The 15,468-nt window shown below is 36.4% G+C and overlaps 1 protein-coding gene across 1 annotated transcript in view; it reads right to left on the bottom strand.

The window, feature by feature from the left end:
• LOC124950968 (ralA-binding protein 1) overlaps positions 1–10,244 on the bottom strand; it is a 64,527-nt gene extending 54,283 nt beyond the window's left edge. Inside the window, exons 1-4 of the mRNA XM_047498636.1 lie at positions 10,205–10,244; positions 9,682–9,820; positions 7,788–7,852; positions 2,102–2,353 (exon numbers count right to left, since the gene is read on the bottom strand). Of these exons, the coding sequence (XP_047354592.1) occupies positions 2,102–2,353; positions 7,788–7,852; positions 9,682–9,820; positions 10,205–10,244 (496 nt within the window). The remainder of the gene's footprint in view (positions 1–2,101; positions 2,354–7,787; positions 7,853–9,681; positions 9,821–10,204) is intronic.
• Between the last annotated feature and the right edge of the window lie 5,224 nt (positions 10,245–15,468).

Here is a 15,468-nt window from a genome sequence, read left to right as displayed (position 1 = left end):
TGCGAGGAGCCAAACGAAAAAACCGTCATCTCATATCTTTTTACATTGAGAAGATTTGCTCTCGTACTTTATAAGGATATGTTTGTTCTTGGCACGTAAAAGAATTTGTGTCACATGTTAAAAAGGAAAAAAAAAAAAAAAAAAAAAAGAAAAGAAAGAAAAAAGAGAAAAGGGAAAGAGGGAGAAATAGCTAAGGATCTTTTAGACTCTTTAGATCAAGAGAATTACGGTTGGTAATACTTCAGAGGAAACGTCACGTCATTATTTTTCTAAATGAGATTCGTCATCTCGTAATTCACAGGTGTTAAATTTCAAAGATCACAATCGTAACAAATTCTACGTAATAAAATGAATGAGATTTATATCTGTATAGATATAGCATATGTATATATCTATGCGTCGATTTCTAAGTGGTAACATTACTTTTATATATATATATATTATAAGCATATATTTTTATTTCCTCTTTTATCCTATATCCTATTTGACTATAGTGCAATTAGAGTAATGCATTTGGATGAATCGACGTGTGTAAAGAGATCGAATGGGTTTGGAAGAAGAGTAGATGGGATGGATGACCGTGAGGCACCGGGGTAGGGCATCGAAGCGCCGAGGCAATTTGATTTTTGAAAATTCGTCGTCCGACCGTACCGAGCATCGAGCTTCGCCACAAAGCGCTGGTTAAAAGTACGTTTCAGTCCGGTTACATTTCGCATCAAATTGTTTTCATTTTGGCTGGACGTTCGGTCGAGAACGCGCGGTTAAAGCGTATCGACGTTAAATCGAATCACCACCGAGGAAAAATGCAAATGCAAAAGATCTCTTTCTCTCTCTCTCTCTCTCTCTCTCTTTCTCTCTCTTTCTCTCCGCCCCCCCCCACCTCTCTCTCTCTCTCTCTCTCTCTTTCTCTCTTTCTCTTTTTTTCTCGATTGCTTTTTCGTCGTTTCGTTCGTGTACTACGTATTCACCTCTTCATTGATCTATTCGTATTTATGCTCGTGGTATTTACACATTACATATTGCTTTATTTATTCTACTTCTATTTTCGGAACTTTGCTTAAATAACACCGGTCAAAATGTAACGAAACGTAATAAAATGTTATTGCAATTCGTTCTAGGTGCAATTGTTGAAAGATAAAACACGCGACTCGCGGTTGTATATCAGACGTAACGTGGCGTGACTTTTACAACAATTAATTTAGTAACTGTTTGATCGAATTTGCCGTAGATAATAATCTACGTCGGAAAAAATAAAAGATAAGACGATCCATCCATTTATTTTTCACTACGTCGTTCGACCGTAAAAGATGCATGTCTATTTAAAGCGAGGGGAGAAAGAAGAGAGAGAGAGGGAGAGAGAGAGGAAGAAAGGAAAAGAAAAGAACAAAAACTGGAAAAAAAAAGAAGTTTGGCTTCGTTCCAGTTTCATGAGACCAACGTCGAAGGTATAAATCTCTCGGAGGACTCAACGCCAAGCCTATGCGCGTACCTTTTAAAGAAATCCACGTTGACGCAAATCGAGAGGGTGGTTTTAGTAGGACGGGATGTTCGTTAACGGGACGAAAGTGATGGGGTTGGTCTTCTTAGTCCTCCGTTCGTCGAGACATTTAGCTCGGTAACCGCCCTCGATTTCTCGATCTATAGGGTGCGACACGAAATCGTTAATCTCGAGGTCGTCGAGTCCTTACCAAGTCATTCCCGATAAGAGTATCTCTAGAGAAGCCTTCTACGAGACACGATTTATCTTCTCTCCCACTCTCTATTTCATTTCTCCTAACCTTCTCTTTCCATCCTCTTCCGAAGACACTTAACTCGCCTTTGAGAATATCCTAATGGTATACGTATATTTGATACTCAATTAGAGACACGGATGATTTTGTGTCCGTCCTTGTTTTATACTTCAATGATATAATCTCACTGTTATAGTACACATTTTTACGAGTTGTATCTTGGTTCGTTCGTAAAAAGAAAAATAAACAAATATACATGTTGACGATTATTGTTAAGGAAAAATTATAACAGATTTTTATTAATGCTCATACGTTTAATAAAGTTTAATAAAATATATTATTTTGTTTTAATTTTATTTTACATCACTCACCGGCACTTTCGGAAGCGGAAACGTCCGGACAGGCCTGATACCTGAAAAGGAGTCGACTGTCGTCCGTGCACGTGTCGACGTTGCTTTGTGGAATCGAGCAAGTACCATGACCTCGATTATACGAGAAGGTCATTGGTCCTCGAAAGGGACACGGTACTGGGAGTGCCTCCTCGCGAAACATTGAGTACAGGAGCGCATCGCCGGTGATGTACGAGCATAAAGACGACAAGGAGTTTCTAGTGTGGCAGTAAGCTGTGAACAGAAATTAATCTTCCATTTATCTTCCCGTTAAATATATGTATATATATATATATATATATATATATATATATGTTGTAATAAATACCATGAAATCGAGATTAAGGAATTAGGAGATTAGAGGATTTTTACAAATGATATTTCAAGAAAAATATTAATATCTTTTTTATACGTGTCCATCGTTGAAATTATTATTAAAAGAAAAAAAAAGAAAAAAAAAGAAAAAAAAAAGAAAAAAAGAACAAAAGAACAACTTATTATTCTCAGAAAATTATGAATCAAGACTTCGAGTATTTTTATCGTCCGAACCAGAGAAGCTTGGAAAGCTTCCGACGATGAGTAGAGTGAAATATCTTCTTCATACGTCTGGTAAAGAATTTTAATCGTGAGAGCGAGCAAAAGGTGAAAAATTCTTCAATCGCTTATGCCGCGAGCAAAAAACCTCCCGCTTTTGAATATTTTCTCCTGGAAGGTACATACATACATACATACATACATACATACATACATACATACATACATACATACATATATACATACATACATACGACGAGCGTGTAAATGAAAAGTTGCCGAGGTATCTTTTCACGGTCGGAACGATTTTACGACGACGACGAGAACGATGATATCGATCGTGTCGTTTCGAGAGAACATTAGCCAGGGTGTTCGAAAAGTTTCGACGAAGGCACGTTCGATTTTCATGGCTTTAAAACGTAGAATATTATGTTAGGACACGACTCGAGAGAACATTAACCTATATTTTGGAAGTTCCAACCCCCTAGTTGACTTTTAGAGACAGTTGACTCACTCCCGTCTTTTTTTCTTTTTTTTTTTTTTCTCCTTCTCCTTTTACCTCCCTCGACCGTGAAAACTCCATTAAATCGCTATAAATACTTTTCCAAATTACCTCCTGTACGATTTGAATGATGCTCTTTAAATATCGTCCGCCGTTCATATAACTTTTGAACATTTTAATAGCGATGGCTAGTCCGTCTTATTTCTTTTCGAATTAAATCACAATTATCGAAGGATCTCATACCTTTCTTTCTCTCTCTTTCTCTTTTTCTTTCTGTCTGTCTCTTTCTCTTTATCTCTCTAACTCATTTAGATTTGCATATAAACGTCGGATTTTCTAGCGTACACGTAATAAAGCTGGATAATTAAGATTAATGTTTTCGAGTAAAAGTCGAGACAGTCCTGCTAAACCGTTGCTACGCTCGCATACATAAATGTTGCGTGTAATAACGCCACAAGTGCGCTAATTACCGCGCTAATGTAAGCTCGTTTAGATCGTGACCAAAAGAAAAAAATAATATAGCAAAGAGTTTACTTATATGTATGTGTATGTGTGTGTATGTGAGAGAGAGAGAGAGAGAGAGAGAGAGAGAGGGTGGGAGAAAAAAAAGAATGAGATGTAAAAACGAAGCAGAAAATCTAAAGAGATAGATGGATAAATATATTTATTTATTTATTTTTTTTTTTTAATATATCCAAAATTCATATTAACTAAAAGGATCGTTTATCGATCAAGTGAAAAATACGAGTGACGTAAAGGACGATGATATCATCTTCAGTGAAAAAAATAAAAATTTAATACGAAAGTTACTCGACAAAAGAAGAAAAAGTGGTGGAATGACGAATTTTAACCAAATACATATAGTACCAAATACATATAGACGAGTTAGAAGTAACTCCAGGATAGAAAACGTTCCTCGCGATTTCTTTTCTTCGAGTTCGGAAAAGTGGCGTGACGAGTCGGCAAAGACTTCGCCTCGCGAATGAACTTAACTTTTCTCGCGCGCAGGTGTTACTCTAAGCGAAGAAAAATGAACGAAAGCCCGACTATTAGTTTCTTTCGTGCATAGAATCGCATACAACAGCACCAACCAAGTCGTTACGGTTCGTCTAGTTTTTTTCAATTGATATTTTTGCCTTTTACTTATTTCACATTTACTTATTAAAATATATTAGAGAAAAATTATTTATTGAAAATTAATTGGATGAAATGTTTTGTGAAAAGCATTATCTTTGTAATATTTTTGTGGGAAAAAAAAAAAAAGAAAAACAAAAAAAAGAAAAAATAAAAACAAAGGAAAGAACAAAATTGTAAAGTGAAAAGTGGAGAGAGAGAGAGAAAGGGAGAGAGAGAGAGAGAGAGAGAGAGAGAGAGAGAGAGAGAGAGAAGAAGGAGAAACAATTTCGTTGATGTTAAGAAGAGCCATACACGGATATTTTCTCTCTCTTCCTTTTTTTCTTTGCCAACACCGAAAGCACGAAGCAATAATATTGTGGCGCCCGAGGCGATGGGTGGAGAAAACGGGACCTAATTTTAAAACTATTAAAGCGTTGCAAAAAGTGCAATATTGTGTTTTACCTCCGCCGTTGTTCTCCGTCCTTTCCCTCGCAATCCCTCTTTCTCACTCTCTCTCGCTCTCTCTCTCTCTCTCTCTCTCTGTCTGTCTGTCTCTCTCTCTTTCTTCTCCCTTCCTCTGGGATATGCTATCCTAAACGCTCTTTTTATTTTCTATTAAACGCTTGCCGTTATTTATGCTTTCCTAGACGTTAAATTTTCACAAATGGAAAATAGAAAACGACGTGAATCGTTAAGGTAACGTTCCTTTAGCATTAATTCGTTCTGATCTCGTCGTTCGCATTTTATTTTCTTTAGAACCTCCTAAAAGTTTTTATAATCCTTTAACTCCGTAGATCCTGACGGTGATAATTTAACGTCTCGCTCGACGCGCGCGTTAATTCGCGACGCAACGCTTAGGAGACAAAAGGGGGCTTTTATTAAATAGAAGAAACGATTTTTCCGATGTAAGGAGACAGACAAAGCAAGTAGAGTGGGATGATCGCAGAGACAGAGGATGGTTTACTCGTCCGTTTCTGTCACTTCTCTTTCGTCGTATTTGTTTATCTGTCCTTTTTCATGTCTACTTGTCGTTCCATTCTGACCTAATTCTCGGTTCTTCTAGCTATTTCACTCGTGCCCGAGCATTTTCCCGTCTCTTCTACTTTGTGTATCACGGTTAGTATGTACTACAATTCTTCGGAGTGACAACGACGGACCACCATTGGCCGACGACCCATATTTTTTCGCGGCCAGCAGCAGCACGACTATTTCGGCCACGAAAAGCAGACAAATGCAAGCTGCGGGCGACAGTATTCTCTTCCCGTCTGTCTATCTGTCTTTCTATCTCTCTCTCTCTCTCTCTCTCTCTCTCTCTCTCTCTCTCTCTCTTTATTTCTCCCTCTCTCTTTTTCTCTTTCTCTGTCTGCTTGCCTGCTGCTTGCGGTATAACACTAGGCAGATTAAAAATCTGTTAAAAAGAGAAAGAGAGAGAGAGAGAGAGAGAGAGAGAGAGAGAGAGAGAGAAGGGAAGCCAGAAGAGGAGACTTTGACAAATTGTCGAAAAATATGGGCAAAGAGGCAACATCCACCGCCAACAGTCCTGGGTCCTCTATTCGTTCTTTTCTCTTATCCTTTTTTGGCTAACCATGTAACATCGTCACACACTCATCCCATTGATCTTTATTCCTTCTCCATCTCTCTCTTTCTCTCTCTCTCTCTCTCTCTCTCTCTCTTTCTTTCTCTTTTTTCTTTCTGATCTACTGCCAAACTCTACTTTCTTTCCACAACGCGTTATCGTTATATCCTTTCTATTCTACATCACGGAGTTGGATCGTATTCGCTGTCGGATTTTCTTTCACGCGAGAAACTTAGAAACTTCGATCTTTCTTCTCACTCGTTACGTTAAATAATAAATTTCGATCTTCCACTGGTAGAACGATACCATTCTCCCTCTCTCCCTCTATCTCTCTCTCTCTCTCTCTCTCTCTCTCTCTCTCTCGGTGCTTCCACGATATTTCACATGAATAGAAAATCAAGTTCGTATTGAAGAACCGCGGAATAATTTCTAACTTTTCCAGTTATCCGATCGACTTTTTTTTCTTTGAATTATTTTCCTTTGATCTTTATAATGCCTTTTGTTTTTTTTATGCGCGCTCACGCGCATGCGTGAGAAAAAGTGTATACGTGTGTGTGTGTGTGTGTTGTGTATGTATGTATGTATGTTTGTTTGTTTGTTTGTTTATCTTTACTTCCTTTTTTTCCTTTTTTTTTTTCTTTTTCTTTTTGTTTTTTTTTTTTCATTTATCTTTTGTTGTTCATGATCGATAAAACTGTAGACGAAATGGGTATAACGTGTCAAATCCAGCAGTTTCCAACACGTCCAACCAATAACCTACTTCTCATCCTAATTCATATTTACCAGCACCTCTCTCTAACACCCACACATCTATTCCTTCACCGATATATGATCTTTCCCGAGCGTTCATTTCGTTCCCTTGTCACTACGTTATCACTTTCGATCATGGTTGGTCGATCAAAGTGTCGTTAACACGATGCAAAAGAAAGAAAAAAATACAAAAAAAAAAAAAAAGAAAAAAAAATAAAAAATAAAAAAAAGAAGAGACGAACGATATCGTCTGTATATTTCTAAACATCGAACTTGTCCGAACGTTCCACTTAAGCGAATTTATTGATCGAGACATCCCTTGAAAAGGAAAAAGATGGATAGACGAATATATTGGATTCGTCAAAGAGATTCGATGAGTTACAAATAGAATGCAATCGTATTGTTTAAGCAGAAGAAGACAAAGACAAAGAGAGAGAGAGAGAGAGAGAGAGAGAGAGAGAGAGAACGTTCAAATTACAGTATAGAATAAATAATTATCCAACTACATAAAATTTAATCTCGATTTATCTCAATATATATATATATTAAAGAATATAAATATAAATAACAAATATAAAATATCATGTAACGATCTGAATTTTCTTTCTTCTTTATCGAGATAACACAGTATAAACATTGTAAACGAGTTTTACAGTCTCGGTGGAATTAACAAAACCATTTATTCTTTCCTAGTCTTTTATCTCGTCGTTATTTATACTAAGAAAGAAAATCGTTAAGTTCTCTTCGACGAATAATTCCCTACGTCCTATGACATACTTTCTCTCTCTCTCTCTCTCTCTCTCTCTCTCTCTCTCTGTCTCTCTCTCTCTCCCCGTCTTTCTTTCTATCTCTTTCTATGTCACTTATCCCCCTCTTTGCCTTCCTTTTTTCCCCCCTTTCTCTCGTCATCGTCGAGCTTTTAATTAACGATCGGCATTCTAATTAACGAGTGGATTTCCGAAGTGGTAGTGGGAAAGGATCGCGCGGCAAAATGTGCACAGCTGGGAAATCGCTATCGATCGAGAACGAAACAACGTAGTGGAGAAAAGAACGGAGGAGGACAACGGCGAATGCTCCCATCTTTTCCATGAAGCTTTCTTCTTTTACCCTACCTCTTCTACCTCCACCTCTATCTTCACTTTCTCCTCCTCCGCCTTTTCTTCCTTCTTCTCCTCGCAGATTGTACTTACTCTCTTTGTACTGGAGAACATTGGAGTGCTTCTCGTGAATGACGACGCAGCGGTAGCAGGATTTCCTGGAACGAAGAGAAAGACGATGTTCCTTTAGTTTAAAGTCCCGCAATGTCCTATTCCCTTCTCCTTCATCCTTCTTGAAGAAGGATCAAGGAATGGTAAGGGAAAAAAAAAAGAAAGAGAAAGAAAAAAAGAAAGAAAGAAAAAAAAGAGAAAGAGAGAAAAAAATATAAGGCGCACAATCACGATTATGAAATTTTTCTCGTTCATTTGCGTCGTACTTATCCACCTCGCCGTATCTCGAATTCTTTTCAAGACTATTTGAAAAGTACGAGTACACTGAGTGCTATATATATATATTTTATACTGCATGAATATACTATTAATCGTTCCGAGCATAGTCCATGAAAAAGTCATTAGGAAAATATCTCTCGTAAAGAAAAGGGAAAAAAAAAAATTGGAGAAAAAAAAAAAAATAAATAAATAAATAAAAAAGAAAAAGAAATAATAATAATAAAGAAGAAAGAATGAGGAAAGAAGAAGTAGAAAAAAGGGAAGAAAGAAAGAAAACGAAAATCGAGAAATAATTTTGATAAAATTGACAAGAATAAAAGATATTGAAATTCCTGTATAACGATTAATTTAATATTATAATAAAGCGAGGACAAACGAGACACACGGTTATACATTTTCTTTCGACCATGGCCGTATTCCGTGAGGCCGTTTCCTCGGATTTTTTTTTATCTCGCTCGCCGGCCCGTATCGATCGAACTCGCCCCCGTGGTGAAAAAGGTGGAGAAGGGTGTAGAAGGAGAAGAAAGAGGAGGAGGAGGAGGAGGAGGAGGAGGAGGAGGAGGAGAAGGAGGAGGAGGAGAAGGAGGGTGAAAGCCGATAGAAATCTCCACGAAAACTTGAGGCAACTCGTGTGACACGAGCATTACGCGGGGAAACAACGTCGACTTTCTCTCTCTCTCTCTCTTTCTGTCTCCCCTATATACAGGCACATACATACATCTATACATATACACATACAGTCTTCTTCTTCATCTACCACGTACTCACGTCTATCCCCTCCCAACTCCATCGTACTTTCTTTTCCTTACGTGTATATTGCGGGTATTAGAGAAGAACAACGTAACTCCACACGTAACACCACAGCGCTCTCTCCACTTTACCCCCAAACCTTCTTTCTCTTTCTTTCTCTCTCTCTCTCTCTCTCTCTCTCTCTCTCTCTCTCTCTCTCTCTCTCTCTCTCATCCTTTTCTTTGACGACGTATCCCAAGCTTTGGCCACTTCTCCTTCCTTTTTCCTCCAAGCTTTTAATCCTTTCCAGACCCGAGGCCAAACTCTACGGGCAGTGCAAAACGGCACACACGAGGAGGAACGAGCCAAGCAACCGTCGGGCGAGGCGCCAGCAAGGCTGCGATATGACACGACGAGAGATCGAAACGGTACGAATTGCGAAACAAACAGTACCTCGGCTAGCTCGTCATCCGACCCAACGCCGATAAATTGAAAAATAACGATATCGATATCGAAATATATCCACCCACGTAACTATAGTTATAACTACAGTTATATATACGTATGTCATTGCTAAAGCTATCCTTGCAAAAAAAAGGGACAAGATTGAACGAACGATATGGCGGCTTTATAGGATTGATGAAATTTTGAAATTTGCCATCACGTCGATGCGCGAAAACTAACACAACTGAAAAAGAACGATATTCGTTTTCCATCGATTTCTTGTTATTTTTGTTGTACTCGTTATCGTTGTTATTATTATTATTATTATTATCATTGATATATTATTAGTTTGATTGTTTTTATTCGGTAAGATTACGAAACTCCATAGGAATTCTTTTTATACGTTAAGATAACTATTACTTACATGTCGACTAAAAGGAATTTGTCCCCCTCATTGTGGAGACACCTGCCTTTACTGGAAAGCTCATTCCTGGATATTACAATCGATTGCCTCACGCCACTTTGAAACCAGGTGCCTTCCCAACGCGGTGGAAATGTACATTCTGAAACAATTTATTGAAAGAACATTAATTTTTTGTCGGCAACAAAACAAAAGTAGAATACATCGATATGTTATATCAAAATTTTCAATACTATTTCATTATTTCAAAATAAATATGAATATTTTGTCATTATTACAAATAAATATGAATATATAGAAAATAAATATTAATGTTTTATCATTATTATAAATAAATATGAATATATAGAAAATAAATATTAATGTTTTGTCGTTATTATCGATAGAACGACTTTGAAAGCTTATTGATTAAATATAATATATATAAATATACATACACACACACACACACACATATATATATATATATATATATATATATATATATATGTTGAAATATTTTCATTCTCTCTTCCTTGTCACTTACGTCGCGGATCCTTCGAAGAACGCGAACAAATATATTCCATCTCCGAGATTCGATTATCCCTGTCACGAAGCCAAAACGGAAGCGTGTTTATATGGAGCTTTCTTGGAAGAAGATTCGGAGGGAAGAAGATAGAGATAGAGGTGACTTAGATGGAATAGAAGCGGGAAGATGAGCGAAGGATCCTGTAATATCCACGATGAAGTAATTTGGGACAAATCGGTACGCGGAGCGAAGACAAAGGTTGTTGGAAGGAGAATGACTATATATGTGTGTATGTGTATATGTGTGTGCGTGCATATGAGAGAAGGAGAGATAGAGAGTCGCGGTACCGAGATGAGAATTCCCAAGGTGGAATAATCCCAAGGGCGAGGCGAATTTCCGGGAACTACCGTCGACGTGGAAGGGATACATCCCGGCGAGTTATCGACGATAATCGAAATCCAGGGTAGTCCCTTGTGCCTCGTTCGTTTCCCTATGTTCGCGTCCACGAGTCCAAAAGACCAAAATGCGAGTTGGCTAACGTGTTTCCACATGCACACATACATAATGTATAAAAAGACTCATGTACATGTGTATCTTTGTTGTTTTATTAAACAAGATAAAGATGAATCAAAGAATCTCAAGATTTTATTCTCCGATAAATTTAAACGATCTGCGATATAATTTTTTTTTCTTTAAACGCTTAAATTTATATAAATTATTATTCATCATCGTCATATTTTCATTTGAACATTTAGGAGTATTATTAAAGAAGAGAGTGGAAGAAAAAGAAAAAGAAAAAGAAAAAAAAAAATACAAAGAAAAAAAGGAAACAAAAAAATTAACTGGTATCGTCGTTAATTCGTCTATGTGGTTGTTCCTTTTTAACTACTTTTCCATTTCTTTTTTATCTTTCGATCCTAGGTGTAAAAGGTGCATGAAAGCATAAGCAAAAACTGTTTATTCGCGGAGGGCGTCCTTCGACGAGCTTAAGTGCCTTCCTTTTTCTCATAAAGACGTTTGTACAAACGAAATGGTTTGTTCATTTTTTTAACCGCGGGGATGTACTTAACGCGTAGAAAGATGTAAACGGAATAAAGTGGTCATTTACTCTGGAACGTTTTCACGTGTAAAATTGTATGAGACCGTGACATGGAAAGTGGATGATTTACTGAACGAGTTGAAGAAAGATAAGATAAAGAAAGAAAGAAAGAAAGAAAGAAAGAGAGGGAGAAAAGGGAGGGAGAGGGAGTAATGATAAAAGAATGAAAACTTAAGTACGCGTTTGCTTGTTTTATCGAATTTGAAGAGGTTTTCTCTTAAACTCGCGTTTAACTAAACATTTTATAACCTTCATAAAAATCCTTCAATTAAATCATCGCATGGATGTTATTATTATTATTTTTTTGTTTTTCAACTTTTAACGACATCTTTTAAACGTTCAACAGGATTAAACGATCTTACGTAAATGAAAATTATTTCGAGGATCTCTTTAATCGTATGAATAAAAAATATTTGAATGGAAAAAATAAATATATGAATGTTTCTCGAATATATATATATATATATATATATACGTATATATATATTCTTTTTTTTTTCTTTTTTTTTCTCGAGAAAGATAAACGTCCTATTATTTGTCAGTATTAAAGAAGCTTTTATATTTAACATGTCTTTAATGGATCGCTCTTACGTATATATACAAGGAAAAAATATCAAAGTCTATGTTTTCTTCTTTTTTTTCTTCTTTTTCTTCTTCATCTTCTCCTTCTTCTTTTCCTTCTTCTTCTTCTTCTTTTTATTTTCTACGCGAGAAGACGTCGTCGCACCTTTTAATATTGTTACTTTTTCTTCGTTAAAGCGGATCCTCACGGATGATTGCTTACAATACTCGTGAGAAGAACCGTTGGAGAAAGAGCTCTTGGTGTTCCTTCTCAAAAGATGCAGAAGGTTTGTTATCGTTTCTTGCGGTAAACTAACAAATAATATTGACTCGTATAATTGCCGATGGCGGATTACAGCTTTCAACGTTAACGTTTCTTCGTCATTGTAAGCTAAAGTTTTTGACGTTTACCAATTGCAATAAAAAGTATCTCGAAAAGTATCTCTCGATTTTTTTCTTCACTCGGATGTTCATTAAAACAAACAATTGCAACGAACTCGAGACTTTACAAGACTATTTTGTTTCTTCTTTTTTTTTTTTTCCCTTTATTTTTTTTTTTTTTTTTCCCCCACGTAAGCACGTATGTAGATCGATTTTATGATTACGTAATAAAAATATGAACGTCAATGTCAATATTTTGTAATTCTAATCTCACTTTTATAAGGATTTTTAAAAATGATTTTCTCTCTGTTCTCATATTTTTTTTTTATATCCTATCTTTTTTCTTTTTTTTTTTCTTTTTTTTTTTTGCTTTTTTTTTTAGGAAAGGTATAGAACTTAGTACGATGTATTTATTGCAGGTGTACTCGTAAATGAGTATGTGTTCGTAAATGTTATATGCTATCTTAGCATAATGAAAACTGAAAAGATATTCGAAGGAAGCAATGTCAAAAGCGTCGTGCGATTTATTGAACATCGATTAGAGAATTTCTAAAAATCTACGTCAAGTATACTAAGTCCCGATTTAGTAGAATGATCTTTCATGGATGAAAAAGAGGGGAACAGATGTACAACATCCCTTGATATAGAATGATACAATCTGTTTATCTAAACGTTAATAATAGCACATAGACAAACATTTTGCGATTGGAATGTCTCGTAATGATTTTTCAAAAGATGAATAGAATTAGAATTAAACGATAAACAATAAATAAATGTTAATAAACTTTTATATATTCAATTTTTATTAATAAATAATTCTATGTGAGAATGATAGTATGGACAAATAAATAGAAAACTTTGTCTTAGATCTTTCATGTCAAAACGATTCAAGAAAAATGATATTCTTTAATTAGAACTTGAAAGAACGACTGTCGAAAATTTCGAACGCGAAGATTCATCGTAATGCGTTTGCCAGATCAGGTACATTTCGGAGACGGAATCAATACGACGTAGGCTTGTAGTGCTGTTACTGGAGTGAATCCACCAACAGGCACCCCCTTTCTCTATCCCCTGCGGCATCCTAGTACTACCTATCTCTCTTTATCCATCTCTCTCTCTCTCTCTCTCTCTCTCTTTACCCCTTCTATCGTCGTCTCACCAATGTCGACCACCCCCAGGGCATTTATTTATTTCCATGTGGTTCGTATATCGTACGTTGCCTCTCCCGATTTTCGAAGAGAGGGAAAGAGAGAGAGAGGGAGAGGGAGAGAGAGAGAGAGAAGAAGGATGGGTGAGAGAACATCGAGGGAGTGAGTCGCGATTCGTGGCGAAGTCGTAAAATCCGCGGGCGAGACTCGAAATCCGTAATCACAGTTCGCACCAGCCACCGTCCGTGATGGAGGATCTCGCTCTTGAGCGAGAGGGACGAAGGAGAGGGTAGTACTGGTTGTTCGTGCTAGAAGGGCGAGAAAAAAGGGAGAGTGAGTTCGGCACCCTCGTAGAATTTCCCTACCGCTGGTATTCGATAAAAATGTACATTTCTCTCTCTCTCTCCTCTCTTTCTTTCTTTCTCTCTCTCTCTCTCTCTTTCTCTCTCTCTCTCTCTCACTCTCTCTCCCTCATTTTTTTCTTTTTTTCTTTTCCCTCTCTTTTTATTTCATTCTGATTATCCTTTTAACCCTTTGACGTTGAAGCGACCGACAGGTGTGACAGGTGACGGCCCAAAGGCGGCTTTATTTTAAATCTTTTTCCTGGATCGTTCGTAGGGGACGATTTTGTTATGGGAAATTTCTCGATGTAGAGTTTTAAAACTAACACGAAACAACGATATATATATATATATATATATATATATATATATATATATAGTTCATATATATATATATAAACTTTAATGTCCTCGTGTAATCAATCGTACGCAATTGCGTTTAAAATTTTTATCGATCGAATTTCAATTTATTTATTAGAAATCGATGTGCAGATAGCATTACTATAAATTTAGAAAGATCGTACGAATTATGATGATTCCGAGGGATGGGGAAAATATCTCGTGATTCGAATTATACATTGAAACACGCTGACGTATAATTATAGTGTTTTTATTCTCACGGATGGGACATTATTTTCGTTGTCTTTTTATTCGTCTTCGTTTTCCACCTCTTCTCCTTTCTCTGGTAGTCTAACGACCCCCGCGAGGATATAATTCACCCCTCGAAACGGTCTACAACGTACAGCAGTCCGATAATAATAACACGAACGATAATGATAATAATAATGCGAGAGCTCGTCCCGAAGGGAAAATAAGAAGAAGCTTAGTCCGAAGTCCCTTCGAGCTTGTATGAATGCAAAGTATACCTGTGTATTAAAATACAAAAAGAAAAAAAAAAAAAAGAAAAAAAAAAAAAAAAAAAAAAAAAAAAAAAAAAATAAGAAAAAAACAAAGAAAAAGAAAAAAGTAATAAAATAAAATCAAATAAAAAAGAAACAAGATAATAGGAAAAAAAAAAGAAGAAGAAAGAAAAGAGACAAGTAGAAAATGATTTCGTATCATGAGAGATGCTTCATTCAAATCTATTGGTCCAGATTTCTTATTCTTTTTAAAAATAGAAAAGAAATCCGGAGAATCTTAAAATACGACCATTTAAATCTACAGACCGTATTTATTCATTATGAAAGTCGGTCAGGTATTAAGAGCAATCTTCAAATCTGTACACGAACTTATAGTCCATCTTTTCTTAAAGAATTTTCCCTTCACGCGTTGATACTAATTGTTCTCACGGACGAGACATTATTTTTCGTAGTCTCCTTATAAAGCACCTCTTTCGTCTCTTCCAGCTTTCTTCTCTACCTATATACTTCTCTTCCTTTCTCTAGGGGGTTAACGATCCCAAAGAGATCGTAATTCACCCATCCGAATGGCGGGCGACATCGTATCCACCACTCCGTTCTCTCTCTCTCTTTTCTCTCTCCGCTCTTTCTCTCTTTCTCTCTCAATTCCCTTTAGTTGGTCGAGTTGTTTCGTGCGGGTCACGTGACCAGAGCCAAAATTTCTTGATTAAGACGATGGCACGCGATCCACGTTGATTATACGCATGTACATATAACATTTATGTACTATAAGTATATATATATATACATATATATGATATATATATATATATATATATATATACATATGTTTCTCTATTGCGTTTCATTTCTTAGTTTTCCTTTTTTTCCTTTTTTCTTTTTTTCTTTAGTC

Source organism: Vespa velutina, chromosome 1, assembly GCF_912470025.1.
Source record: "Vespa velutina chromosome 1, iVesVel2.1, whole genome shotgun sequence".
Taxonomy (NCBI): domain Eukaryota; kingdom Metazoa; phylum Arthropoda; class Insecta; order Hymenoptera; family Vespidae; genus Vespa; species Vespa velutina.
The sequence above is the reverse complement of the archived record's forward strand: the minus strand, read 5'-3'. Positions and strand labels throughout refer to the sequence as shown.